This window comes from Rana temporaria, chromosome 7 (assembly GCF_905171775.1).
Source record: "Rana temporaria chromosome 7, aRanTem1.1, whole genome shotgun sequence".
Lineage (NCBI taxonomy): Eukaryota > Metazoa > Chordata > Amphibia > Anura > Ranidae > Rana > Rana temporaria.
The window spans coordinates 72,062,830-72,090,319 of record NC_053495.1 but is presented as its reverse complement, the minus strand read 5'-3'; the positions used below and the strand labels follow the sequence as shown (position 1 = coordinate 72,090,319).

The window sequence follows — 27,490 nt, the reverse complement described above, 5'->3', positions numbered from 1 at the left end:
TCTAGGGTAGTTGGAAGTTGGTGGATTGACCGCTCGTCAGCGTCAACCACTTCTGTGCAGCACTAGAACAGTTAAATGGGCCCCTAAGTTCCGGCTAGAGGCCGAACAAATGTCTGTGGTCTGTGAAATGGCACTAGGTGTCGGTGTTAAACCGAGAGTCTGAAACCGAGCAAATGCTCTCTCACCCGACAGGCCGATCCGCCTGAGTTCTCCTCAGAAAGGGCGCGCTGACAGGCACTGCTCCACGGCACACAGGATCCCAGACGGAGGTACTCCACTGTTTCAGTGTCAGCTGGGCAGTCTCCTCAATCTTCAGGAACACGGGCCGGAGGCTGGAGTCTTGCTTCCGTCTGGATGGCTGGTCTCTCAGTGGATAGGCCCAGGCTTCTGGCCTAACAACACGGCAGTGCTCTGTTAGCAGCTCCGCAGAGGAGAGAAGTCCAGATCCCAAGAGAGCGAAAAACAGCCACCCCCTTTCCTTAAGTAACCTCCCCCATAAGTCTGTGCGGAGGTGTCACATGTTCCAATAGCACCGAGCATTGTGGGAAGTGTAGTCTGTTTCTCTACGAGTCCATATCTCCTGCTACTTGAATTCCCACAATGCATAATTTTCTTAAAGGTATCCTAAGTATTTACAAAAAATTGATAAAGTTCCAGCGTGGATGACCTGTCGTAAGACTTTGACAGGATGACCCCGCTACATTCAGATAAGCCCCCCACACGCAGACCCTCACAACCACTGGGCAAGGGTTGTGGGGATGAGGCCCCCAAAGCATCCTCCCCATGTTGAGGGCATGTGGCCTGGTACGGTTCAGGATGGGGGCGCTCTCTCGTCCCCCCACTTTTCCTGCGGCCTGCCAGGTTGCGTGCTCGAAATAAAGGGTCTGGTGTGTATTTTTGGGGGGAACTCCACGCCATTTTTTTATTTTTTTGGGGGTGGAGATCAGTCATTTCCCCATGTCAGTCCACCCCCCCTACAGTTTGAACACACCCAGGGAACATACTTAACCCCTTCCCCGCCCCCTAGTGTTAACCCCTTCACTGCCAGTGGCATTTTTATAGTAATTCAATGCATTTTTATAGCACTGATCGCTATAAAAATGCCAATGGTCCCAAAAATGTGTCAAAAGTGTCCGAAGTGTCCACCATAATATCGCAGTACCGAAAAAAAATCGCTGATCGCCGACATTACTAGTAAAAAAAAAATGTTAATAAAAATGCCATAAAAATACCCCCTATTTTGTAAACGCTATAACTTTTGCGCAATCAATAAACGCTTATTGCGATTTTTTTAACGAAAAATATGTAGAAGAATACATATCGGCCTAAACTGAGGAAAAAAAAAAGTGATATATTTTTGGGGATATTTATTATAGCAAAAAGTAAAAAATATTCATTTTTTTCAAAATTGTCGCTCTATTTTTGTTTATAGAGCAAAAACTTAAAACTGCAGAGGTGATCAAATACCTCCAAAAGAAAGCTCTATTTGTGGGGAAAAAAGGACGCCAATTTTGTTTGGAAGCCACGTCGCACGACCGCGCAATTGACAGGTAAAGCGATGCAGTGCTGAATCGCAAAAAGTGCTCTGGTCTTTGACCAGCAATATGGTCCGGGGGTTAAGTGGTTAAAATCCATATTTTTCTAAATTACTTAGAACCCCCAAACACTATATATTTTTTTTAGCAGGAGACCCAGGAGATTAAAATGGGGATCGTTGCAAATTTTTAATGCCATCCAAGTATTTGCGCAGCGGTCTTTCAGACGTATTTTTTTGGGGAAAACAGACACTATCATGTACTAAAAAAACAAAACAATAAAGTTAGCTCAATTTTCTTGTAAAAAATTTTTTTTGGAATCAAAAGGTTTTTATTGCTCACAAAACATACTGTTACAGGAAAACAGAAAACAGAATGACATCATGCATCTTTGCTTTCTTATACACAAAAACAGAATTGCTGGTCATACATCATAGATTTAACTACAAAACAGTGCTCACATGCCATATACCACCCAGCCCATACAGACCCATTCTTCAGCCCTCCGTCCCCTCCCTCCCGTCCACCCCTCCTCTGTCCACGTACCTTCCCAGATAAATAGGCCAGGGACCTTATCGAATGTCTTCTATTGCCCCTACACCCCACCAAGTAGCCTAGTTTGTACCAATTCCAAAGGGCTTAGGCCGGGTATCGCGAGCCAAGGATCCCAAAGTTTAAGAAATTTCCCTGCGTTTCCCCTATGCTGATATATGTACTTCTCCATCAACAGTGTCTTACCCATATGTTGGACCCAGGTTTTGAGCAAAGGCGACTCCCTTGACTTCCAATGTATGAGAATGAGCTTTCTCGCCTGAAATAGAGCTCTGGCGAATGCCACCCTGGTGCCCTCCTCCTCGATTACCCCCTCCAGGACACCCAGTATGCAACAAAGCGGCTCCAATGGGACGTTGGTCTGGAACACCGAATTCAGCGTAGCCAGAACCTCAACCCAGTATCTATGTAGCTTGGGGCACCGCCAGAGCAAGTGAATCAAATCCCCCTGGGCCGCCCTACAGCGTCCACACAGCGGATCCGGAGTTCGGCCCATTCTGAAAAGCTTGACCGGGGTAAAGTGCACCCTTAACAGTATGTAAAGCTGGGAGACTTTCTGTGATACATTTAGTGAACAGGTATTTACGGCCTGTAGCGCCTCCTCCCATACCTCACCCTCAAAGGGTCCTAAATCCATCTCCCATTGCTCCACCACCTTCATAGGGTACCCCTCAAGAAATTATGCCAGAAGCATGCCGTAGCATTGCGAGATCATGCCTTTGGTATCCTGCGCGGAGCGCAGCATTCGGAAAACAGGTGTGGGGGACTGGACCCACTCCACAGCTGTCCCCTGGGCCTGCACTGCGTGCTGCAATTGCATGTAGTAGAACTGCATGGTAGGTGGCAAGTTAAATCTGGACCTCGGCTCACTAAAGGAAAGTAGGGCCCCCTCCGAAAGACATGTTTAAGGTGCGTAATCCCTACAGATTTCCATCTGTGGCCCTGGTCAATCTTGGCCAGTTCCTCATACGTGTCATTCCCCCAAATGGGGTTAAACTCAGTGAACCCCAGCACATCTTGAAGCTGCCTGACTTTATTCCATACCTTCTGGACGAGAGCATATGTGGGCATACGTTTATTGGATTTTTGAAACATGCGGGCCTCCAACCCCTCAGGAATCGCGGCTGCCCCAGAGCCCCGCAGCATAAGCCTAGCCGAGGAGGTCGTGGGCAGAGGTTCCATGACCCCTATTAAGTGCTGCAGCTGTGCCGCCAAGTAATACAACCAGGGATTGGGCAAAGCCAGGCCCCCTCCCTCCTTTGGGCGCTGGAGTTGTTCTAACTTTATCCTAGGGGGTTTAGTGTGCCACAACAGCTGTCTAAAAAGAGAGTTAACTACACAAAATATTTTAAGGGTAATGACAATGGGCGCGTTATGGAGGAAATATAGCAGTTGCGGCATTAGTATCATTTTAATAAGGTTGGTTTTACCCGCCAGTGACATCTTCAGTCTGTTCCAGATCTGGATCTTGTCCCTAAATCTGGACAGTAAAGGGTACACATTGAGCTTACAGTAATCGGTTATCATGGGGGAGATCCAGACCCCCAGATACTTAAAGGATGTCACTATGGGGACCGGGCATGGCAGACTGCTCCCGTGCGTCGGCTCCCCATCCGGGAACATCAGGGCAGACTTTGTCCAGTTGATGGTGAGGCCTGAAAAGCGGCCAAAGTCAGTGATTATGGCCATCACCTGCTGCAGGGAGTCCTCTGCATCCTCCAAAAAGAGGAGCATGTCGTCCGCATACAGCATGATCTTTTCGTGCATGTCAACATATCTGAACCCGCGTACCGACCCGCAATCCCTCACCAGGGCCGCCAGAGGCTCAATAGCCAGGGCAAATAGCAGGGGGGACAGGGGACAACCCTGCCTGGTCCCCCTGCCCAGAGCGAAAGCGTGGGACATCCTATCAGCCATCCGCACGGCCGCCTTGGGCGTAGCATACAAAAGGCGTACCCACCTCAGGAATCTAGGACCGAATCCGAACTTGGACAGCACCGCCCATAGGTACCGCCAGCCGACACTGTCGAAGGCCTTATTAGCATCTAACGACAACAGTGCCCTGCAGCCGACGGAATCCGAGGGGGTCTGCATATTTAAGTATAACCGACGAAGATTCGTCACGGTAGATTTACGCGGCATAAAACCCGCTTGGTCGGAGTGTATAATGGACAGGATAATTTTGTTCACCCGCATAGCCAGTATCTTCGCAAGTATTTTGACGTCACTTTGTAGGAGGGAAATAGGTCTATACGACCCAGGATCCAGTGGATCCTTGCCCGCCTTCAGCAGTAGAACAATGTTCGCCCTCGTCATGGATGGAGGCAGGTCACCCGCGTCAAACGAGGAGTTGAACACCTCGAGCAGCTTGGGCAGCACCGCCTCCCCATACTGAGTATACACTTCAATGGGTATTCTGTCGTCGCCCGGGGCCTTGCATGTGGGAAAGGAAGCAGCCGCCTCCCGGAACTCCTCCAGGGTAAGCGGCTTCTCCAGCTCAGCCCGCTCCGCACTGCTCAAAACCGGGAGAGCAACCGTATCAATGTAACACTGCAGCTCTGTATCTGTAAAGTCGTCCCGCGCCTTGTATAGTTCCGAATAAAAATTAGCTAGCTCCGCCAAAATCAGCTCCGGTTCGTTCACCAGCCGTCCCTGCGTGTCACAGATCGCTCCTATGGCAGGGGACGCCTGCTGAGACCTGGCAATTCTGGCCAACAAACGACCCGTCTTCTCCCCCTCTTCGTAGTAAGCCTGCTGGGTAAAGAAGCGCTTTCGCTCCGCGGGGGAGGATCTCAGCCAGGCCAAGGAATCCTGGCCCGACGTCCACGCCTCCCTCGCGGGCTCCGACGGGTCCAAGACATACTTCTTGTAAAATTTGATAGATGAAGTTACGCAGAGTAAATAGAGACCTAACATGTCATGCTTTGAAATTGCACACACTTATGGAATGGCGACAAACTACGGTACTTAAAAATCTAGGCGACGCTTTAAAAAATTCTACAGGTTACCAGTTTAGGAGTGTGCTAGAATTATTGCTCTCGCTCTGACGATCATGACGATACCTCACCTCACATGTGTGGTTTGAACACTGTTTACATTTGTGGGCGTGACTTGGCGTAGCGTATGCGCTCGCTGTAATAGTCTGTAACAGGTATTCTTTATGGAGGGATCCCCAAACCCCTCCTTTACTCTTAAAAGTATTCAAAACACCCAAATCTGCGTTTTGGAATACTGAAAAACTGGAAGTGATTTCATGACATTGTTTCCGGGTTACCTGATTCGATCTGATTCCGACTTCCTTCTGGTCTTCGGGCAGCCGTGGCGGCTGGTCGCTCGGCCCTCCCTTTGGGACATGAGAGCCACGGAAGGCGGTGGGAGGGGGGGAAGTCCCCTCCCGCTCCTTAGGATAACAGCCAAGCAGCTTTTAGTCACATCAGTTGTTATCACTAAAAAGCCAACTGCTAACTCTAAAAAATTATGCTGGGGTGATGCCTGCAATTGCAGGCATCACCCCAGTATAACCCCTTAAAGCAATGAACGCATATTTGCATACAGACGGCATGAAGGGGTTAAGCAGTATGAAACATTCCGTATTTTTTGTTTAACTACTTGAGCCCCGGCATATAGTCAAATGACGGCAGCAAGGTGGCTCTATAAATCCTAGCCGCCGTCATTTGACGTCTTTGCGTCCTCCGGCCTCCCCAAAATGTCCGCTAGGTACCCGCGATCGGCAATGACAGAGCAGGGACGTGGAGCTCTGTGTGTAAACACAGAGCTCCATGTCCTGTCAGGGAGAGGAGACAGATGCTATGTCCCTTGTACATAGGGACACAGCATCGGTCACCTCCCCCAGTCAGTCCCCCTCCACACACAGTTAGAACACACCCAGGATACACATTTAACCCCTTCCCTGCCAGTCACATTTATACAGTAATCAGTGCGTTTTTATAGCGCTGTTCGCTGTATTAATGTAAATGGTCCCAAAAATGTGTCAAAAGTGTCTGATGTGTCTGTCGCAATATCGCAGTCCTGACAAAATTCGCAGATCACCGTATTACTAGTAAAAAAAAAAATTATAAAAAAAATGTGAGGATTCTATCCCCTATTTTGTAGCCACTATAACTTTTGCGCAAACCAATCACTATACGCTTATTTTTTTTTTTTACCAAAAATATGTAGAATACATATCGGCCTAAACTGAGAAAAAAATAGTTTAAAAAAAAAATGGGATATTTATTATAGCAAAAAGTAAAAAATATTGTGTTTTTTTCAAAATTGTCGCGTTTTTTTGTTTATAGCGCAAAAAATAAAAACCGCAGAGGTGATAAAATACCACCAAAAGAAAGCTCTATTTATGGGGAAAAAAGGACGTCAATTTTGTTTGGGCGGCACGTCGCACGACCGCGCAATTTTAATTTAAAGCGACGCAGTGCTGAAAGCTGAAATTTCGCCTGGGCAGGAAGGGGGTATATGTGCCCAGTAAGCAAGTGGTTATTACACTGAGCACAATAATATAATCTCCCCAGTAAACTATTTAAATTATTATCCCTATACTTGCAGTTAACAACTTTGGCTCCTGCACTCTGTTGCTGCTTCCCTGAATTTCTGGTCCCTACAGGAAAGAGTCAACAGTGGACAGTACAGTCTCAAGTCTGTAAGCTTGGATAAGGGAGGGGATGAGGAGGGTGGGAAAGAGGTAGTGCCTTGCCATCCTAGGCTACAAGGCTGTGTATTTCTATCAATGCAAACAGTTTAGGGAGAAACAGCTCTAGTCCCTGCATACAAGGGTGGCTTCATAGGACGCTGCAAGAGAAAGACACCACCCTGAAGCAGGGTGTATAACTGAAAGCTTAAAGTGATAATAAAGCTTTGTTTTTTTTAAATAACAAACATTCTTACCTCCACTGTGCAGTTAGTTTTGCACAGAGTGGCCCCGATCCTCCTCTTCTGGGGGCCCTCTGGGCTCTGACGGCTCCTCCCCGCATTAGATAACCCCCTAGGAGAAGTGGTCTCCCAGGGGCGTTACCTTGCGGCATACCTCGCCATAGATGGCGAGTGTATGACTCGGCCCCACCCCCCCGGCGCCCACCTCATTGGATTTGATTGAAAGCAGCAGGAGCCGATGACTGCACTGCTATCAATCTATCCAATCAATGCCAGGACTCCATGGAGAGAAGGATGGCGGGGACTCGCCCATGTAAATTCAGGGCTCAGGTAAGTCAAACGGGGGGGGGGGGCTGGGGGGCCGGAAACTGCAAGTTGTTTACAACCCCTTTAAACCAGAATATAAACAAGGATTAAAGGATAAGGAAACTCCATAACCAGTATGTGGTTAAATTAACTTCTGAAAGTACTTAAAAAACTGATGGTTTATTTTACTTTAAAGAAAAGGGAAACATGGATACACATGAGAGCTCTGCATATGACTACATGGACAGAAAAAAAATGTGCATCTTCTGCCTGGAGGGAATTTTTTTTTTTTTTTATTCGCTAGGTTAAGAAGCTCTCTTTGGGGTCTTGTGCGTGGGGGGTTACACCTGCATGTGCTGACATGGGGATGTTCCAGAAAAGGATGCTGACATTGTTCTTGTATATAACATGAGCATAAGACAAATATGACATGTTTGGATTTATTCTGTTTTGGAATTTTAGGCATGAGGAAGATGTGCAGCATTTCAAAGTCATGAGAGGCAAGTTGGGGAATTACAGCTTATGGGCTGAAAAATTCAATTCTATCAACGAACTTGTTGAATATTACAAAACCACATCTATTTCCAGACAAAAATCAATCTTCCTTCAAGAGGAAGGGTCATCACAATCAGAGGTATTAACATGTTTTATATAATGTTATGTGTAAAATACAGCCACGCTACTGCTAATGAAATGTAGTACTTCTGAATTTTTAATTACCCACTGAAATGTGTTCCCTTAACAGAAATAAACTGAATGACTGAATATGCAATATTTTGTATGTGAAAAGTGGTGGAAAGTCCCTGTACAAATGTGAATCTCCTAAGTATTTACTTCACTGGCATGTATTGACTGTCTCAATAGCATGTGTTAACCTCAAACAAAAAAAGTCAATACAATACTGAAAAAAAATTACAACAAATAAAGAAATGAATAAACTGACACTATTTAATAATAAAAAAAAAAACACCATATACATAAAAAGGTGTCCTGAAAGCAACCACAGGTGAAATCTACCTATCAGTACTTTAGAAGTATTTCATAAACATATATATATTGCATTTAGTAAATGATGGTGAAACCCTACTTTATGTGAAAATAAAAGTCCAATGTCAACGGTCTTTCCAAAAATAAAAACTTAAAGAAAATTTGTGTCAAAAACAGCCCACTTGGTAATGTGCTGGAAGCAGGAGTGTTTCCTATTTGAGATTATACACCTGATCTACCTATTTACCCTTCCACCCCTCCAACTTTAGCCGCATCAGTTGTTATGCCTGGATAGCCAATCGCCGGCTCTAAACAAGCAGCGGGCATCCTCCCGATATAACCCCCGAAAGTCGAGGACGGGAAAGGGATAAGCAGTTATCTGGGCACCCTCAATAGAGGACACCCACTGGGCAAACTGTGTGTTTAGTTGCATACTGTATTTAAAGGCTTAACTAGCACAGGAGTATATGCTGTTAGTACCTTGGCTTTGTTGCTTGGTAATATGTCTTCCCAAAGAAAAAATACAGGGGTTAAAAAAGACAAAAAAGCATTGCCACCTGAGACGAGAGCCTCTAGCCGGGCCCGCTTAGTACTTTCCTCTCCGGTAATATATGACGCACCTGTGCAGGATGAGCCATTGACTCCTTCAGGAGCAACAGCCTCTCCTGTAGTGCCTGGGCCTGCATATGTCACTGAGGACTCTTTGGCAGTAGCCCTTAACAGTTTAGAAGGAAGAATCGCTTTGTTAATCGCAAAGTCCTGATAAAAGGACAAAAAGCGAAGCAGAGCTCCTTCTGTTACTTCAGATCTTCCTTCAGACAGGTCTGAAGATGAGGAGGAGGACATAGCACCATCAGAGGATAAGGATGAGGAGTCAGAAGGTGCTAGAATTTCATGAGAACCTATGTCTGCTTCCCAGGTTCTAAAAATGCAGGTGCAATATTATACTGAAAGTACGCTCTGCATTTAAATTACCTTCTTCAGAGTTATCTGATTCACCTGTCTCCTCTCTGGGTTCATCAGAGTTATCTGATTCACCTGTCTCCTCTCTGGGTTCATTGAAATCCTCACAGGCTGCATGTTCCTTTCCGGTTCATGCTTTATTAGAGAATCTGATATACGCAGACTGGAAGCACCCAGATAGGCATTTTTCTCCTCCTAGGAAGTTTGAAGTTCTCTATCTAATGGAGGAGAAGTTTACCAAGAAGTGGAGTCTGCCTTCACTAGATGAGGCTATTTCTTGTGTAAATAAAAGCTTAACCTGTCCTGTGAACAATGCTCAGGTATTTAAAGATCCTTCTGAGAAAAAGTTGGAATCTTTACTGAAGTCTTCCTTTCTCCTAGCAGGCGCAGTAACCCAACCTGCCGTGGCGGCAGTGAGTATGTGTCAGGTCTTAAAGGATCAGGTGAAACAAGGGCTGAAAGACCTGCTGTGATGCATTTGCCTATATGTCTCAGTTTAATTCTCCCTGCTTGCCCTGTGTGATTCTGTCCTCGGCTAACAGGTTATTGAAGTGCTAATGTCCCCTCACTATTTCTAAAGGTTAATTGATCTATTGTGTTGTGTGAAGGAGATCTGTGTTTAAGTGGCTTGTGTTAATTATTCTGATTGCTCCATTGTGGTAATTATCCCTCTATATGCGGGGTCGAGCGTCACTGATCGGCTCCGTCGTGTCTGCCTAATCATCTGTATGGAAGCCCCAGTGTGAGGGGGCGGAGATTTGTCATTGTAACAGTTTTGGAAATTACATATAAGCTGTGTGATATAACATTAAAGTCTGTCTTGTTCTAGCAGTAAGCCTGGACTCACGTGTGACTTAATGGGCGATCTCAGGAATATTCCTCCTAGTGGAATATTGGGTGATGTTCTTATGGAAGAAGGGAATCTTTGACGGGGATATCATACCAATACCGTCACAATTGGTTGGCAGCAGTGGGATTTTCCCTTCTATTCCCCTTTACACCCGGATTCCAAGCAGACACTGGAAGAACTACTGGAAGTTCGTGGAAGGATTGCTAGCAACAAAACCAAGCGGGTCATCATAGCAGAATTAATGGAGCTAGACCAGGAGAACGGGATTGCAGCAACGCCAGCAGTACAAGAGATGGAGAGACCAGTGATTCAGGAGGAGTCACCAACCAACAAGCTAATGAGAGAGAAGCTAGCTTGGTTCGGTCCAAACCCAACGCCGGATGTGGTGCTGAAAGTGATGGACCTGTTAGCGGAGGAAACTAAACAAATAAGAGACGCAGAGCTACAGTTAAAACTGGCAGCAGTCCAACAAGCAGCCGCACATTCTCCAAACAGTGAGTACAGCACAGCAGACGCAAGGAAGATTCCGTTTAGCGCTTTTAAAGCTTTTGATGAAAAGGACTGTGAAATTGATAACTACCTGGCAGATTTTGAGAGACAATGTAACCTGCACCGAATAGCTAGAGGAGAGTGGGTTGCAATATTGTCAGGCAAACTGTCAGGCAAAGCTTCTGATGCTTTCCGGACCGTGCCAGATCAGGATATCCATAGCTACGCCAGGGTTAAAGAAGCGCTCCTGGCTTGTTAGGCAGTAACCCCAGAGTCCCACCGACAGAAGTTCAGGGACTCACGCAAAACCACGAAAGACTCTTACGCGGAATGGGCATGCCAGTTGTCCCTGTCGGCCTCTAACTGGGTTAACAGCAGCCAGGCCACCACCGCAGAGGACATTTTGCAACTAATGCTCCTGGAGCAATTTTACAATCACATCCAGGCGGATGTCAAAGACTGGGTGAGAGATCGCAGGCCCATGACTCTACCAGAGGCCGCAAAGTTGGCGGATGAATATGCGGATACTCGCAAGACAAACCAGGTCACACCACGGGTACAACCTCCACGACCAACGGTGCCCTCACACCCACCAGCCGCTAGATACCAACCTCCTAACAGACCGGTGACATCTAGCCCTCGCTATCCACGCCAGGAGGACAACGAACAACGCTGCTTCCGGTGCAAACAGCTGGGTCACTTCAAGCAGAATTGCCCCATGAATGACAACACCAGGTCAAATTGGTCTCAACCTGGGTACCGCCCACCAGCAGCAGCCCATTGTGTAGACTCGGCTTGGGATCTCCAGGAGCTGGGTCCGGAAGAACCATTGGACACCATTTACGAAGTCCTCACGGTACAATCTGGTATTACGGACAACAGGGAACACCATTGTCAGCTGGTCATGGGCGACAGCCATGAGCCGGAGGGGCCCTGGAGGGAGCTGGGCAGAAAGAGGCACCGCCGGCTACCCCCCAAGAAGAAGAGGTCCTGGAAGCCGTATAACAAGCTGACCTGGGAGGAGAAGAAGCGACTGGAGGAGAGGGAGTCGCAGCGGGCGTCCCAGATGCGGGCCGAGATGTTCGCCAAGGGCCCACCGGTGGCCCCTTACACCACCACCCAGTTCCTGATGATGAAGGACCACGTGGAGAGCCTGCAGAACATGAGCAAGCAGGAGCTGATCCGTGAGTACATAGAGCTGGAGGAGTGCATAAGCCGCATGGAGGAGAACAACCACCTGAGGTCACAGCAGGCTGACCCCCCCAGGCTCCATGAACTGGAGATGGAGCTGGAGAAGCTCAAAGAGGAGAACTGGCGGCTGCGGAGGGAGCAGAGGGTGGCTGACCCTATGGGGCCCTGATTCCCCCCCCCCCCGGACTCTGAGCACCAGTGCTACAGCATTTCAACAAATATAACTTTTTCTTTTTATGAATCTCCTGTGATTGTCACTTCAGAGCCATAACCTGCCCCTCCCATAGCGGGACACCTAGATGGCGGCGCACAGACCCATTCGCCGTCTTCACACTGACTTCTGGTGACTTTGCAGATCGCACAAAGACTTGGGGACTGACCGGCGTGTGATCTGACGACCCGGTGGCATACCTGAGTCTGAAGCAGTTGCCAAGGGAGGTCAGTCACGCCAAACGGAGTTAACCTCGGACTGAAAGCTCTGAACCCGTCAACCCTACTAGACCAGGGAAGGTCCAACCGGGTTTGCCGGAGCAGGGAGAAAAAGGGGGCCATTGTGATGCATTTGCCTATATGTCTCAGTTTAATTCTCCCTGCTTGCCCTGCGTGATTCTGTCCTCGGCTAACAGGTTATTGAAGTGCTAATGTCCCCTCACTATTTCTAAAGGTTAATTGATCTATTGTGTTGTGTGAAGGAGATCTGTGTTTAAGTGGCTTGTGTTAATTATTCTGATTGCTCCATTGTGGTAATTATCTCTCTATATGCGGGGTCGAGCGTCACTGATCGGCTCCGTCGTGTCTGCCTAATCATCTGTATGGAAGCCCCAGTGTGAGGGGGCGGAGATTTGTCATTGTAACAGTTTTGGAAATTACATATAAGCTGTGTGATATAACATTAAAGTCTGTCTTGTTCTAGCAGTAAGCCTGGACTCACGTGTGACTTAATGGGCGATCTCAGGAATATTCCTCCTAGTGGAATATTGGGTGATGTTCTTATGGAAGAAGGGAATCTTTGACGGGGATATCATACCAATACCGTCACACCTGCCTCCAGAGCAGATCCAACTTTGGGAGAATATGCCCAGGGCCTTATGTTTCACAATAGATGCAATCAGGGATTCTATTCAACAGGCATCTCGTCTTATGCTCCAAATGGTGCAAATGTGCAGAATTATTTAGCTAAAGCACTGGTCAGCAGAAGCCCCATGCAAAAAGCTGTTGACCAGCTTTCCCTTCTATGGTGAACGCCTTTTTGGGGATGATTTGTAAAAATATATCCAAAAGATATCAAGCGGCAAGACTACTCTGTTGCCGGAGATGAAGAAAAACAAGCGTCCTTGTTTTAAACGTTCTCTCTCCCCAGCTCCTGGGACATCTGTCGCTAGGCAGTGGCGATGGCAGTCTCAGACAGCCTCAAAGGCTAAAGACCAGGGCCAGGATCAGAAAAACAGAAAGCAGCAGGGGCAAAATACTAACAAGCAAAGCCCCAAACCTTCCTCATGAAGGGGCACCCTGGCTCGTCCGAGTGGGGGGACGGCTTCGGCAGTTTCCAGCGGCTTGGCAGACAGAGATCCAGGACAAATGGGTGGTTTCGGCTGTATCCCTGGGGTACAAGCTGGAATTTTGAGAGACCCCACCCGATCGGTTCAGAAGTTCAGGAGTCTCCAAAGATCCAACAAAAAGAGATTCTTTCTTTCGAGGTTTGGATCACTTGACGCCTATTTACATGTGCCTATTTATCCCTCTCACCAAAGGTTCCTAAGATTTGCAATAGAGCTTCGCCACTTTCAGTTTGTGGCTCTACCTTTTGGTTTGGCCACTGCACCCCGGGAATTTACAAAAGTTCTGGCTCAACTGTTGGCTGTCTCAGGGGGTAATCAAGGCAGTCCCTATAAGAGAGTGAGGTGCAGGGTTCTATTAGAACCTCTTTGTGGTTTTAAAACCAAATGGAGACGTCAGACCCATTCTGGACCTAAAGGATCTAAACCAGTTTCTGGACATTCGCCACTTCCGAATGGAAACCATTTGGTCCGTGTCGGCACTTTACAAGGCTGGGAGTATTTGGCGTCCATAGACATCAAGGACGACCTATTTACATGTGCCTATTTATCCCTCTCACCAAAGGTTCCTAGGATTTGTGATAGAGCATCGCCACTTTGTTTGTGGCTCTACCTTTTGGTTTGGCCACTGCACCCCGGGTATTTACAAAAGTTCTGGCTCCACTGTTAGCAAACTTGAGAGCACAGGGCATAACGGTGACAGCCTATCTAGACGATCTACTTGTTATAGATCAGTCAGTGGCAGGACTAGATCATACAGTGAGATACCTGCAGAATTTAGGATGGATCATGAACCTGCAGAAATCCTCTCTGCAAGCCCTAAGAAGGGTAGAGTATTTGGGCATGATCATAGACACAGCCCAAAGCAGGGTATTCCTGCCAGAGCTAAAGATTCCTGCCAGAGCTAAAGCTAAAGATCAAGTCCCTAAGAGAATTGATCCACAAAGTCAGAACGAAGAGAGGACAATCAATTCGCCTTTGCATGAGGCTATTAAGGAAGATGGGGTCCTCCTTTGAGGCTGTTCCTTACTCCCAGTTTCATTCAAGACTACTGCAGGGCGGCATTCTGGCTGCGTGGAACAGGGAAGCTGAGCTCTGGATTCACCCATGCGCCTGTCTCCACAGGTGCGCCAAAGTTTCAGTTGGTGGTTGAAAACTAAGAACTTGCGGAAAGGAAGGTCCTTCTTCCCAGTCACCTGGAAGGTGGTGTAAACAGATGCCAGCCTGTTGGGTTGGGGAGCAGTGTTAGAAGAAGTCTGAGCCCAGGGTTCCTGGGCTAAAACTGAGGAGAGCCTGACCATCAATATTCTGGAAATTCAGGCAGTACACTTAGCTCTCAGAACCTGGACTCACAGATTACATGGCCATCTGATATAGATTCAATCCGACAATGCTACTGCAGAAGCTTACACCAATCACCAAGGAGGCCCCCGCAGCCGGGATGCTCAGAAAGAGGTGAATCGGATTTTGAGATGGGCAGAAGAACATGTTCCTCGTCTTTCTGCAATCTTCATTCCAGGGGTAGAAAACTGGCAAGCGGACTATCTAAGTCGCCAGCAACTGTCTCCAGGAGAGTGGTCTCTCCGCCCCGATGTCTTTCAGGCAATATGCCAGAGATGGGGGACCCCGGATGCAGACCTGTTAGCCTCCAGGAACAGGAAGTTGGACAACTTTGTGTCCAGGACAAGAGATCCGCTTGCTTACAGAACGGATGCTCTGACAATTCCTTGGAATAATTTTTCACTGATCTGTGCATTCCCCCCGATCCCTCTCTTACAGAGATTGCTGGGCAGGATCAAGAAGGAGGGAATACGGTTGCTTCTAGTGGCCCCCAATTGGCCCAGGAGGCCCTGGTACGCCGAGATCATCAAGATGGCGGTAGGAAGACCTTGGGTGCTTCCACTACATCATGTCTTGCTGTCACAAGGACCAGTGTTCCACCCTTCCTTAACTGGTTAACGCCCGCCGCATGTACATGTACGTCCACAGAATGGCACGTACAGGCATATGGGCGTACATGTACGTCCCCGCCTTTCCGCGGGTTGGGGGTCCGACCAGGACCCCCCCCAGGTACATGCGGCGGTCGGTAACCCACGGGAAGCGATCCGGGACGACGGCGTGGCTATTTTATAGCCGCCCCATCGCGATCGCTCCCTGGAACTGAAGGGGGAGAGACGTATGTAAACACGGCTTCCCCGTACTTCACTGTGGCGGCTGCATCGATCGAGTGATCCCTTTTATAGGGAGACTCGATCAATGACGTCAGTCCTACAGCCACACCCCCATCAGTTGTAAACACACATTAGGTGAACCCCAACGCCTACAGCGCCCCCTGTGGTTAACTCCCAAACTGCAACTGTCATTTTCACAATAAACAATGCAATTTAAATGCATTTTTTGCTGTGAAAATGACAATGGTCCCAAAAATGTGTCAAAATTGTCCAAAGTGTCCGCCATAATGTCGCAGTCACGAAAAAATTCGCTGATCACCGCCATTAGTAGTAAAAACATTTTTTTTATAAAAATGCAATAAAACTATCCCCTATTTTGTAAATGCTATAAATTTTGCGCAAACCAATCGATAAACGCTTATTGCGATTTTTTTTACCAAAAATAGGTTAAAGAATACATATCGGCCTAAACTGAGGGAAAAAAAATGTTATATGTTTTTGGGGGAGATTTATTATAGCAAAAAGTAAAAAATATTGCATTTTTTTCAAAATTGTTGCTCTATTTTTGTTTATAGCACAAAAAATAAAAACGCAGAGGTGATCAAATACCAACAAAAGAAAGCTCTATTTGTGGGGAAAAAAAGAACGCCAATTTTGTTTGGGAGCCACGTCGCACGACTGCGCAATTGTCTGTTAAAGTGACGCAGTGCCGAATCGCAAAACCTGACCTGGGCATTTAGCAACAAAATGGTCCGGGGCTTAAGTGGTTAAAGAAGCTAAATTTGACGGTCTGGCTACTGAGACCTACATTTTGAATAAACAAGGACTCTCTGGTCCAGTTCTTTCTACACTCATTAATGATAGAAAGCCGGCCTTCAGGCTAATCCACTATAGAGTCTGGAAGGCGTATGTTTCCTGGTGTGAATCCAGAGGGTGGGATCCTCAAAAGTATGCTATAAGTAGGATTCTCGCCTTTTGCCAATTAGGAGTGGATATGAAATTGGCCCGGAGTACTATCAAGGGTCAAATATAGGCTCTATCAGTCTTTTTTCAGAAACCATTGGCATCTCATTCCCTATTCCGGGCATTCATTCAGGTAGTACTGCGTATAAATCCGCCAGTCAAATCACCCTTGTGTCCCTGGGATTTGAACTTAGTATTATCAGTTCTGCAAAAGCAACCTTTTGAACCTATTCACCATATTTCTTTGATTCTTTTAAGCAAGAAATTGGCCTTCCTGATTGCTATCTCTTCTGCTCGAAGGGTATTGAAGTTAGCAGCTCTTTCTTGTAAAGAGCCCTATTTGATTTGTCACAAAGACAAAATTGTACTACGCCCCCATCCTATTTTTCTTCCAAAGGTGGTGTCTGCGTTTCATCAAGACATGGTTTTGCCTTCCTTTTTTTCCCAAACCGCAAACAGCGGAGGAAAAGTTATTGCACTCCCTAGATGTAGTGAGAGCAGTAAAATCTTTCTGCAGGCTACGGCTCATATACGTAAAACAGATGTTTTGTTCATTGTGCCAGATGGTCCCAAGAAGGGCCAGCCAGCATAAAAATCCACCATTGCTAGGTGGATGCGACAAGTAATTATTCAAGCTTATGGTTTGATGAACAGGATTCCTCCTTTTTCTGTTAAGCGCACTCGACCAGGACAATAAGTGCTTCATGGGCAGTGCATTACCAGGCTTCGATGGCTCAGATCTGTAAAGCTGCAACTTGGTCTTCAGTCCATACATTTACCAAATTCTATCAAATAGATGTAAAAGCATAGTGTTCCGCAGGCAGCAGTCTATGATCTTCTTATCCGTTGGCAGCCTGCTTGATCTGTGTCTCCCACCCTTCATATTGAGCATTGCTCTGGGCCGTCCCACTATGTAATGACTAAGCTCTGTGTCCCGTGATGTACGATAAAGAAAGTAGGATTTTTAATAACTTACCTGTAAAATACTTTTCTTTGAGTACACCACGGAACACAGAGATTCCCCCCCTCTATGGAATTCTTACTGCTTTGCTACAAAAACTGAGGTACTTCCTGTATGGGAGGGGGTATATGGAGGAGAACTTGTTCTCATTGGTTGTGCCAGTGTCCAATCACCTCTAGTGACCATACAACCCACTATGGAATGACTAAGCTCTGTGTCTCATGGGGTGTACTCAAAGAAAAGGATTTTTACAGGTAAGCTGTTATTAAAAACTCTCTACTTTTTATTATAATCCATTATTCAATAGAATTGATATTAGTAGTGTTTAAACGAAATCTGCTTGCTCTTTGTGGTTCTAAAGAAGATTTTTTTCTTTTGTTCAGTTTTGTTCGGTCAGTTTGCAATGCTTCAGTTGACCAGCAGAGGCCAGAAACGACCATAAAGATCATGAAATATACAGACAGGCTAATAAGTCAAAAGTAACCATGTCTTCCATAAGTTGTAATGCAACCCAGTGCACAATTTGTTCTGTGTACAAGTTCCTTGAGCAACTGACCAAGGCTTAATACTGTTGTGAGCAAGTCGTTTCTTTGGAAGCCAAGATTCTGGATCTAAAGAAGCAACTGGCAACACTACAGAGCATTAAAGGAGTTGTAAAAGATTTTTTTTTTTTTTTAAATAACAAACATGTTATACTTACCTCCACTGTGCAGTTAGTTTTGCACACAGTGGCCCCGATCCTGGGGTCCCTCGGCGGCTGTCGCTGCTCCTCCCCCTCAACAACTACACACAGACATGTGAGCGAGCATGGTGTGTAGCTGTTGTGGGCGCGCTCCCGTGATACAGTGGCGGCCATAGCCGCCGCTGTACCACTCGGCCCCGCACCTCGGCACGCTGCGTCATTAGATGTGATTAACAGCAGCGCCAGTCAATGGCTGCGCTGCTTTCAATCCAATGCACCCAATCAACGGCCGGGCTCTGACTCGAGGAGAATGACGGAGGCGAGCGCGAGACTTTCGAAGGGCAAGGTAAGTAAAACCAGGGCTCGGGGGGGGGGGGGGGGGGGGCGGCATCATCTGATGGTTTTTTCACCCTAATGCAACCCCTTTAACATCTTGGAAATTAATTTGAAAATTGTAGGGGTGATTCTAAATCGAGTATGGACCTTAACCATCAGGTGCATATGAGGGTTCAGTATGCAGAAAGGTGGAACATGGAGAGGCAGGATCAAGTAGTGCAAAGCTAAGTCACTGTGACAAGGCAGGGATGGCTTCTAGTTGTTGGCACTCTCTCCATGAGCAGGTCCATCTACCATAGCAACTGGAGTAGATCAGCACCGCAGAGGTTCTGTCAGGAAAAGTTCCATCCGCTGGTAATATTTATTATTATTTGGCTTGCAGTACTGTGGTTCACCAGCAGGTGTCTCCTGGCAGTTTGGAACTGTCAGGAGAACTTATCCCTGCTGGTGTTATATCATCTTTGAAACACAGTACTGGTCTCCACCAGCGGATGGATCCTGGCAGTATGGAGCGAACGACTCTTTCTGCACTCAGTTGTAACGTGAAGCCAATTACTGGATCCCTAGTTATACCCGGCGAGTGCAAGCACACCTCGCCTTGGTATCTCTCTTCCTGACCTTGAGCCTGTGATCCTGACATTGAGCCTGCATCTTCCTGATCCGATCCGACCTGATTACTATTCCTAACCCATCCTGGACTTGCCCTTCCTGCTTCCCCATTGCCTTGGATCCCTGTCCCCTTGTTACCTGGATCCCTGCTTTGCAGCACATCCATCCGTCATCTCCCTGTTCCTGCTCATCCCCCGTCCTCATCTATCTTCTGATCTCCCTGTGTATGACTTTGGCCTGACCTGTTTACGATTACTGTATCTCCCATCACTGTACATATAGGCCCGGATTCACAGAGAGCGGGCGCACATTACGCCGCCGTAGTGCAAATAATATACGCTATGCCGACGCAGCGTAGAAAGGCAAGCATGGAATTCACAAAGCCGATGCTGCCAAAACTGCGCTGGGTTTCGATGGCGTAAGTCGGCGTAGGTGGAAGTGGGCGTGACCCCATGCAAATGATGGTCCGAGTGCCAGACAAGTACGTTTAACGAACTGCGCATACGTCGTGCCATGGACGCATCCCCCTGCGCATGCTCACAACCACATCGGAACAACTGCCTAAGATACGCCGGATCACTGCCTACGCCATGAACGTATCCTACGCCCAGCCAGACTCACGTCCAACATAAACTACGTAAAATACGCCAGCTTGTATTCCTTGGTGCAGACCTTTGCATGTCTGCTGCTGGGTTACACCTCCTTTATGGGGCTTAACTTTTCGCCGGACGTACAACTTGCGGGCACATCACGTAGCCTGCGTCGGGCGCACTTACGTTCGTGAATCGCCGTATTTCCCTCATTTGCATATTTGAATAGCGAATAAATGGAAGCGCCACATGCGTCCAGTCTAAATATGCGCCCATGCTACGCCGGTGTAGTCAAGTTACGTCGGCGGGATGAAGCCTATTTTTAGGCGTATCTTAGTTTGTGGGTCCAGCGCACAGATACGACGGCGCATATTTGCACTTACGCGGCGTATCTTGAGATACGTCGGCGCAAGTGCTTTGTGAATCCGGGCCATAGTCTTTAGTATCTTTGGGTCACTGATTATTGGTTAATTTATTGCACTGTGTTCTGTTGGAGGTGGTTGTGTGTTATTCCCTTCTCTTAATAAATTATTATATTTTACCTATATACGTTTTGGGTCTCCTCTTTGCAGTCACACAGTCTGGTCCACTAGCTTCTCTGACAGGTTCCCAACCTGTACACAGATACAGAAGAGGAAGAGTTAAGTGAAGTGCACGCATGGAGGCAGCACTAGGTGCATGGCAGGGCTCCATACTGTTAATGGGAGTGTGATAGTGGTAATCCGCTGGATAAGTAGAGAGGGCATTGGCTCTGCATGTCCCTCCTAATTGCACAAGTTACAGTGGTGATGTATAGTAACATCAAGAGAGTTTATTAGGTCGTCCGTTTCAGTAAAGGTACCCCATGTGTAAAGCAGTGACCCTAACCAAAATGTCAAGAGTAGCTCAGAAGAACCCACCATTGGGTAGGCCTCTCATGTGACCCTTGATTGGCGCCCAACGAGGAGGGGAACATAGAGGACATGACAACCACCACAACGACCCCTACCCTACAACAAATCTGTCACAAAAATGCACTGAAATTGATGAACAGTTTGCTGTTAAGCGGTTGAATTTGAAACAATGCAGATTGAGTTTACAGATTATTGAGTTTGGGCAGGGGAAGGCCCAACCATCATGGTACATACTGTATTAGTACAAAATAACAAAATTAAAGGAAGATGAAGCACCGTAAAATCTATTTCAAGGACTTGAATACCAAGCTTAAGAAAAAGATCTCATGGGTAGTATATTCTGAAATACTTCTTGTTCCACAAGCCACATCAGAGAGGCAAGTGGGAACAAAGTGATATGAGTGGCTGAGAAATTGGTGTAAGAAACAGGGAGTTTGAATTCACTGAGGACTGAGCCTACTTTTCAGCTCTACTGTAGGAACCCATTGAACCTAAATAGAAAGAGTTCAGCTCTTTTGAGGGAGAAAATGGCTAGAAGGCTGAAGAAGCTTTTTAACTAAAATCTCAGGAAGGGGATCTGAAAAAAAAAATTACATTAGTGATTGTGACAGACCCAACCAGGACAGGGGCTTTTGAAGAGGACTAGGGGCAAGCCTTCTACCCACTGATTATGGTTCATGGAGAAAGCAGATCATTCTCTAATGATGGACCACCACTTAATGGACACTGCAAGTGAGGCGTGGATTACTTCTCTGAATATGCACAATAAAGCTTCCCTTCTGGAGTGGATGGAAAGGTGTAATATTAATCTTGCACGGGTTAATGGTCAGAGGGAATATGCATAGTTGCCAATATTGTTAGAAGAATTTATTGGGACACTTTGTCTGTGGGCGGAGTCTTATTATTAGGGGGCTGGCATCCATTTGTAGGTGTGGCCTAGTGGGGGGAAAATATGGTGCCTCGAAAACTGGGCGTGGTTTAAGTGTAATATTGGGGGCATGGCTGAAAGAGGAGTGACTCAAAGGGGGTCTGGTTAGAGTCTGAGATGAACAAGGGATGGAGGGTGAAACAAAGGAAAAAAGAGAGAAGGAAGGAAAAAAAGAGTAATGGAGGGACAGCAGGCCCAGATCCTATACCACAATAGAAATATGTATATTCCAAAAAGTTTAACAATAAGCAGATAAAGATACGCCAAACACCTGGTGTTAGCGCTTCAATCATCTCGGTACAATGGTTGTTATGGTGTCAGGGTGATTGAAGCGCATTATTTCTATTATTACATTGTAATATAAAATTAAATTGCTCAACTCACCATAATGCATAATCATTGGGAGCCCTGAGTGTGTCACTTGTCCCGTCGCCTGCCACCAGATGCCATCAGGTGTCCACAGTGGAGTCCCTCCTTGCATCTCAGGTGTCCCCAGTGGAGTGCCTTCTTATATCTCAGGTGTCCCCAGTGGAGTGCTTCCTTACATCTCAGGTGTCCCCAGCGGAGTGCCTCCTTACATTTCAGGTGTCCCCAGCGGAGTGCCTCCTTACATCTCAGGTGTTCCCAGCGGAGTGCTTCCTTACATCTCAGGTGTCCCCAGCGGAGTGTCTCTTTACATCCCAGGTGTCTCCAGGGGAGTGCCTCCTTACATCTCAGGTGTGCCCAGCGGAGTGCTTCCTTACATCTCAGGTGTCCCCAGCGAAGTGTCTCCTTACAGCTCAGGTATCCCCAGCGGAGTGACTCCTTACATCTCAGGTGTCCCCAGCAGAGCGCTTCCTTACATATCAGGTGTCCCCAGCAGAGTGCCTCTTTACATCTCAGGTGTCCCCAGCGGAGTGCCTCCTTACATCTCAGGTGTTCCCATCGGGGTGCTTCCTTACATCTCAGGTGTCCCCAGGGGAGTGCCTCCTTACATCCCAGGTGTCTCCAGGGGAGTGCCTCCTTACATCCCAGGTGTCTCCAGGGGAGTGCCTCCTTACATCTCAGGTGTGCCCAGCGGAGTGCTTCCTTGCATCTCAGGTGTCCCTAGCGGAGTGCCTCCTTACATCTCAGGTGTGCCCAGCAGAGTGCCTCTTTACATCTCAGGTGTCCCCAGCGGAGTGCCTCCTTACATCTCAGGTGCCCCCCCATTGGAGCCCTTCTATATCCCAGCAGCGATGTCTCCGCCGCCATTACTGAAGTAAGAGGCTGAAGGGGAACAGAATAGAGGCGGAGCCGGCGGGCTACAATAGAAATTGAGCTGCGGCACCACCCACAACCCCCCCCCCGGGGGCAGGGGGTGGGGGTGATGCCGCAGCTCTATTTCTATTTTAGCCACTCGGCTGGCTCGGCTTCTTGTTTCTAACTTGTCTGGTCTTCTGGGAAATGGCGACTGGCGAACCTCTAGCGGCGGTGAAAAGTTGTGAAAAAGGGGATTTCCGGGACATTTCCCGGGAAACACTAAAATCAGGAAAAGGGTCTAAATACCGGGAATGTCCTGGGAAATGTGGGACTATTGGCAACTATGGTGCATGCAGGAGGCTGGAGTGTGGGTGGGCTGGGGCAGACACCTATTTAAGGTGGAGTGTCCAATTGGACAGGCGGCGGAGTGAGGAAGGAGCTAGGAAGTGTTAATAGGATAGACAACTGGACTCCTGGGCGGCTGGCCAGAGCTAAAATTCCAGGGAAAGCGGAAGTGATAAAAATATATTATATTGCGCTAAACTACAAGGTGACAGTGATAAATGTAGTGAAACTCCAAAGTGTAAGGCAGCTAGCACAACATGGAAAATTGTGAAAACAGAATAAAGAAAAAAGTGCAGCGCCAATTGAAACAAATATGCCCTGTTGAGCAATATCATATGGTGTATCGGTTGGCAAATCAGCAAACGTACCCCAATATAAAGTGATTACAGTGAATGAGAAGTATCTGATATATCCTCACCGACCTAGATGGTCAGTAGGTAGAAACTCTTCCCAACTTAAAAAGTACAAAATAATGTGAATCTCTAGGTGCAACAACCTAAGAAAATACCTGAAAAGACTATAACAGTCTCACAAAATATACAGATATGTGATCAATCACAAACAAGCATAATATTTGTACAGTGAAAAGGAAATTCTATATAATAAGACATAGAATGCATACGGTAGTCCCATTCAATACACAGAGGTAATTCTATGTTCTCATAGATGGGAGAAATAAAGCACTCTTCTCTCTGATCAGTGGTGTCTCATCCCCAGGTAGATATTCTCTATAGTAAGAGTAAATGCCCTTACCAGATGTTGTAGACCCACAGCTCACCGTACGGTGGGGGGTCCTCAAGGCTTGTGTAGGCCGATTGCCCTACCAGGGTAACTTTCCGGATAGTCCTGATGGTGTTTCCAGTAGGGCCTTCCTACAGCAATCGGACCAGGAACATTCGATGGTGATGATCTTAGTGGCGAGTATAATTCTCAGGGGATCCAGCATAAAAATATAAAAGGAGAGAAAACACCTCCTCATCGCGTAAAAAAGTATTTATTAAAAGTCAAAAGGACATGCTCACAGAAAATCCAAATGAATCTCAAAGAGATCTCACACCAAAATGTCCATACAGGTAAAACATCACTGCACAGCAACCACAGCAAGCCTTCAAATGGGTGGTGGAACAATCAATGCGCAGTAAGGGTGGATATATTCAATAACCCGACCGGTTTCGTCTGCGCCTTAAATAGTCCCCCAAAGTACCCCCATGAGACTATTTAAGGCGCAGGCAGGGTTGTGTATTCAGATATGCACCCCTGTCTAAGTCTACTCAGACGAAACCGGTCGGGTTATTGAATATATCCACCCTTACTGCGCATTGATTGTTCCACCACCCTTTTGAAAGCTTGATGTGGTTGCTGTGCAGTGATGTTTTACCTGTATGGACATTTTGGTGTGAGATCTCTTTGAGATTCATTTGGATTTTCTGTGAGCATGCCCTTTTGACTTTTAATAAATACTTTTTTACGCGATGAGGTGTTTTCTCTCCTTTTATATTTTTATGCTGGATCCCCTGAGAATTATACTCGCCACTAAGATCATCACCATCGAATGTTCCTGGTCCGATTGCTGTAGGAAGGCCCTACTGGAAACACCATCAGGACTATCCGGAAAGTTACCCTGGTAAGGCAATCGGCCTACACAAGCCTTGAGGACCACCCACCGTACGGTGAGCTGTGGGTCTACAACATCTGGTAAGGGCATTTACTCTTACTATAGAGAATATCTACCTGGGGATGAGACACCACTGATCAGAGAGAAGAGTGCTTTATTTCTCCCATCCAGTGCTTTAAGTGGGCCAAAACTGGTGCCGGTACTCTATTAGGCGCCGGTGCTCCCCCTCCCCCCCAATACTGAACATGAAAATACCCTTAGAAAGTACCCTGAAAAAGAGCTACTGTAGAAAGAGCTACTGAACATAAATAAAATGTGCAAAAAGGTATTGAACAAAATGTTGTACAAAATGTACATAAAATAAATTTTTACAGGGAAAGGGGCGACAATGGGCACAGTGGCATCATGGGGCACAGTGGTGACAAAGGGCACAGAGGTGACAATTGGCACAGTGGCATCATGGGGCACAGTGGTGACAATGGCATCATGGGGCACAGTGGTGACAATGGGCACAGTGGCATCATGGGGCACAGTGGTGACAATGGGCACAGTGGCATCATGGGGCACAGTGGTGACAATTAAAGGGCACAGTGGTGACAATTGGCACAGTGGCAACAATTGAGGGGCACAGTGGCTGCATTTGATGGCATGGCACAGTGGTGACAATTGATGGAACAGTGGCTGCGTTTGATGGCATGGCACAGTGACTGCGTTTGATGGCATGGCACAGTGGCTGCGTTTGATGGCACAGTAGCTGCATTTGATGGCATGGCACAGTGGTGACAATTGATGGCACAGTTGCTGTTTGATGGCATGGCACAGTGGTGACAATTGATGGCACAGTGGCTGCATTTGGTGGCATGGCACAGTGGCTGCATTTGGTGGCATGACACAGTGGTTGCATGTGATGGGCACAGTGAGGCTTCAATTTTTTTTTTTTTTGCGCCCCTTCCCAATTTTGAGCACCAGCCGCCACTGTTCCAGACATTTGTAATGTTTGTAGATCCTGGGACACACACACACATGTGTGAAGGTAAAGTGTCTGCAGGGAAAAGTCAGGGAAGGGAGGGGGAGAGATAACAACCATCTGAGAGGAGCAGTGTGACAGGCAAAGATGAATGGATCTGTGTGAGGACGACAGGGAGCAGGACGGCCGGCCAGATAGTGTCTGAGGAAGGGAGGAAGATTCAGGGAGAGAGAGAGAGCGCATTGCAGACACAGCCAGAACTGGCCTATAAAGCCAACGTGAGGAGACCTGTTACCACTGCTGCCCGAACCTGCTGGGAGGAAACTTCAAAGGCCCCCCATGCACCTAGGACCCCTGGGCAGTTCACAGAAGTGCCTGTGCATTAAGACAGGAAAACCCTCCCCCGCTCTCACAGTGTCCCCCAGCTTTTAGGGAGAGGAAAGCAGGCAGCGCTGGGGGGAGACCAGGCACCTATAGGAGGATCACATGTGGCTAGAACAGGGAGGCAGATCGGTGCGCTGTGACAGTTACAGAAATGATGCCGACAGGAGGGAGAGATACACAGCATCGGTTCTGTAACTGTCAAAGCGCACCGATCTGCCTCCCCATCAGCGGGCCCCACTCGGCTGCGGGCCCCATAGCGCCCGCGTGGGTCGCTATGGCGGTAGTTCCGCCACTGATCATCATATTCCTGGCCTGGGGCTGCGTTCCGGTACGGGAAACCCACGTACTGGGCGCACGGAGAGGTGCTGGTACTCTCCAGGGCCATTTTTGGAAGTGGCGGTACTGAGTACCGCCGCGTTCCGGCCCAGTTAAAGCACTGCTCCCATCTATGAGAACATAGAATTACCTCTGTGTATTGAATGGGACTATGCATTCTATGTCTTATTATATAGAATTTGCTTTTCACTGTACACATATTATGCTTGTTTGTGATTGATCACAGTTTATACCTACTGACCATCTAGGTCGGTGAGGATATATCAGATACTTCTCATTCACTGTAATCACTTTATATTGGGGTACGTTTTCTGATTTGCCAACCGATACACCATATGATATTGCTCAACAGGGCATATTTGTTTCAATTGGCGCTGCACTTTTTTCTTTAAAGCGGAAGTGATAACTGCCTGAGACTGAGCAGCCAAAAATAGAAAATAGTGCCATGGCTGCTGTGGTGAAAGTGGCAATGCCAATCCAGGGACAAAATGGGGGATAGATTTGGTCCAGGGACAGTGTCTTCAATCCGGGCACTGTTCCCAGAAAACGGGGACAGTTTGGTCACCCTAATTTATGTATCGTGGTAAACACTTGGGAACGCTTGTGGGGGGTACCTAGACCCCTCACATTCCATGACAAAAAGGTACTTAGATTAACCATTAAACAATCGATAAATGATGTTCAGCATATCAGGAAATAACCATGTAATGAGGTAAAATGAGGTACAGTAGAACTATATATGTACCAATGAACAAAACGGCAATTGGTGTAACAATTGCAGCCAAACGCCAAACCATAAATAACTGATGTAGCTAGTAACTGTTGACTGATTTTGTATATAAGAAGTATCAACAAGGCATTACCCCGGAAATTGCAATAGCATATGTGAAGGTAATTCCTGGTAGTAGCCATCCCCTTAAAGGGGTTGTAAAGGTTTGTGTTTTTTCACCTTAAAGTGGAGTTCCACCCATAAATATAACATTACATCAGTAGTTTTAAAAAAAATGTCATTAGTCCTTTACGAATTTTTTTTTTTCTTTTAGATGCCTTCAAAGTGTTGTTGCTAGGCAGAATAGTTAATCTTCCCACTTCCTGCACCTAGGTGCTTAATGCTTCCTAACCTACACCGCACAGACTCCTGGGAATGTAGTGGGTGTAACTTTCCAGGAGTCTGTG

General features: G+C 47.1%; 1 protein-coding gene across 1 annotated transcript in view; it reads left to right on the top strand.

The window, feature by feature from the left end:
- GRAP2 (GRB2 related adaptor protein 2) overlaps positions 1-27,490 on the top strand; it is a 750,180-nt gene that overhangs the window by 534,238 nt on the left and 188,452 nt on the right. Inside the window, exon 5 of the mRNA XM_040359581.1 lies at positions 7,740-7,911. Within this exon, the coding sequence (XP_040215515.1) occupies positions 7,740-7,911 (172 nt within the window). The remainder of the gene's footprint in view (positions 1-7,739; positions 7,912-27,490) is intronic.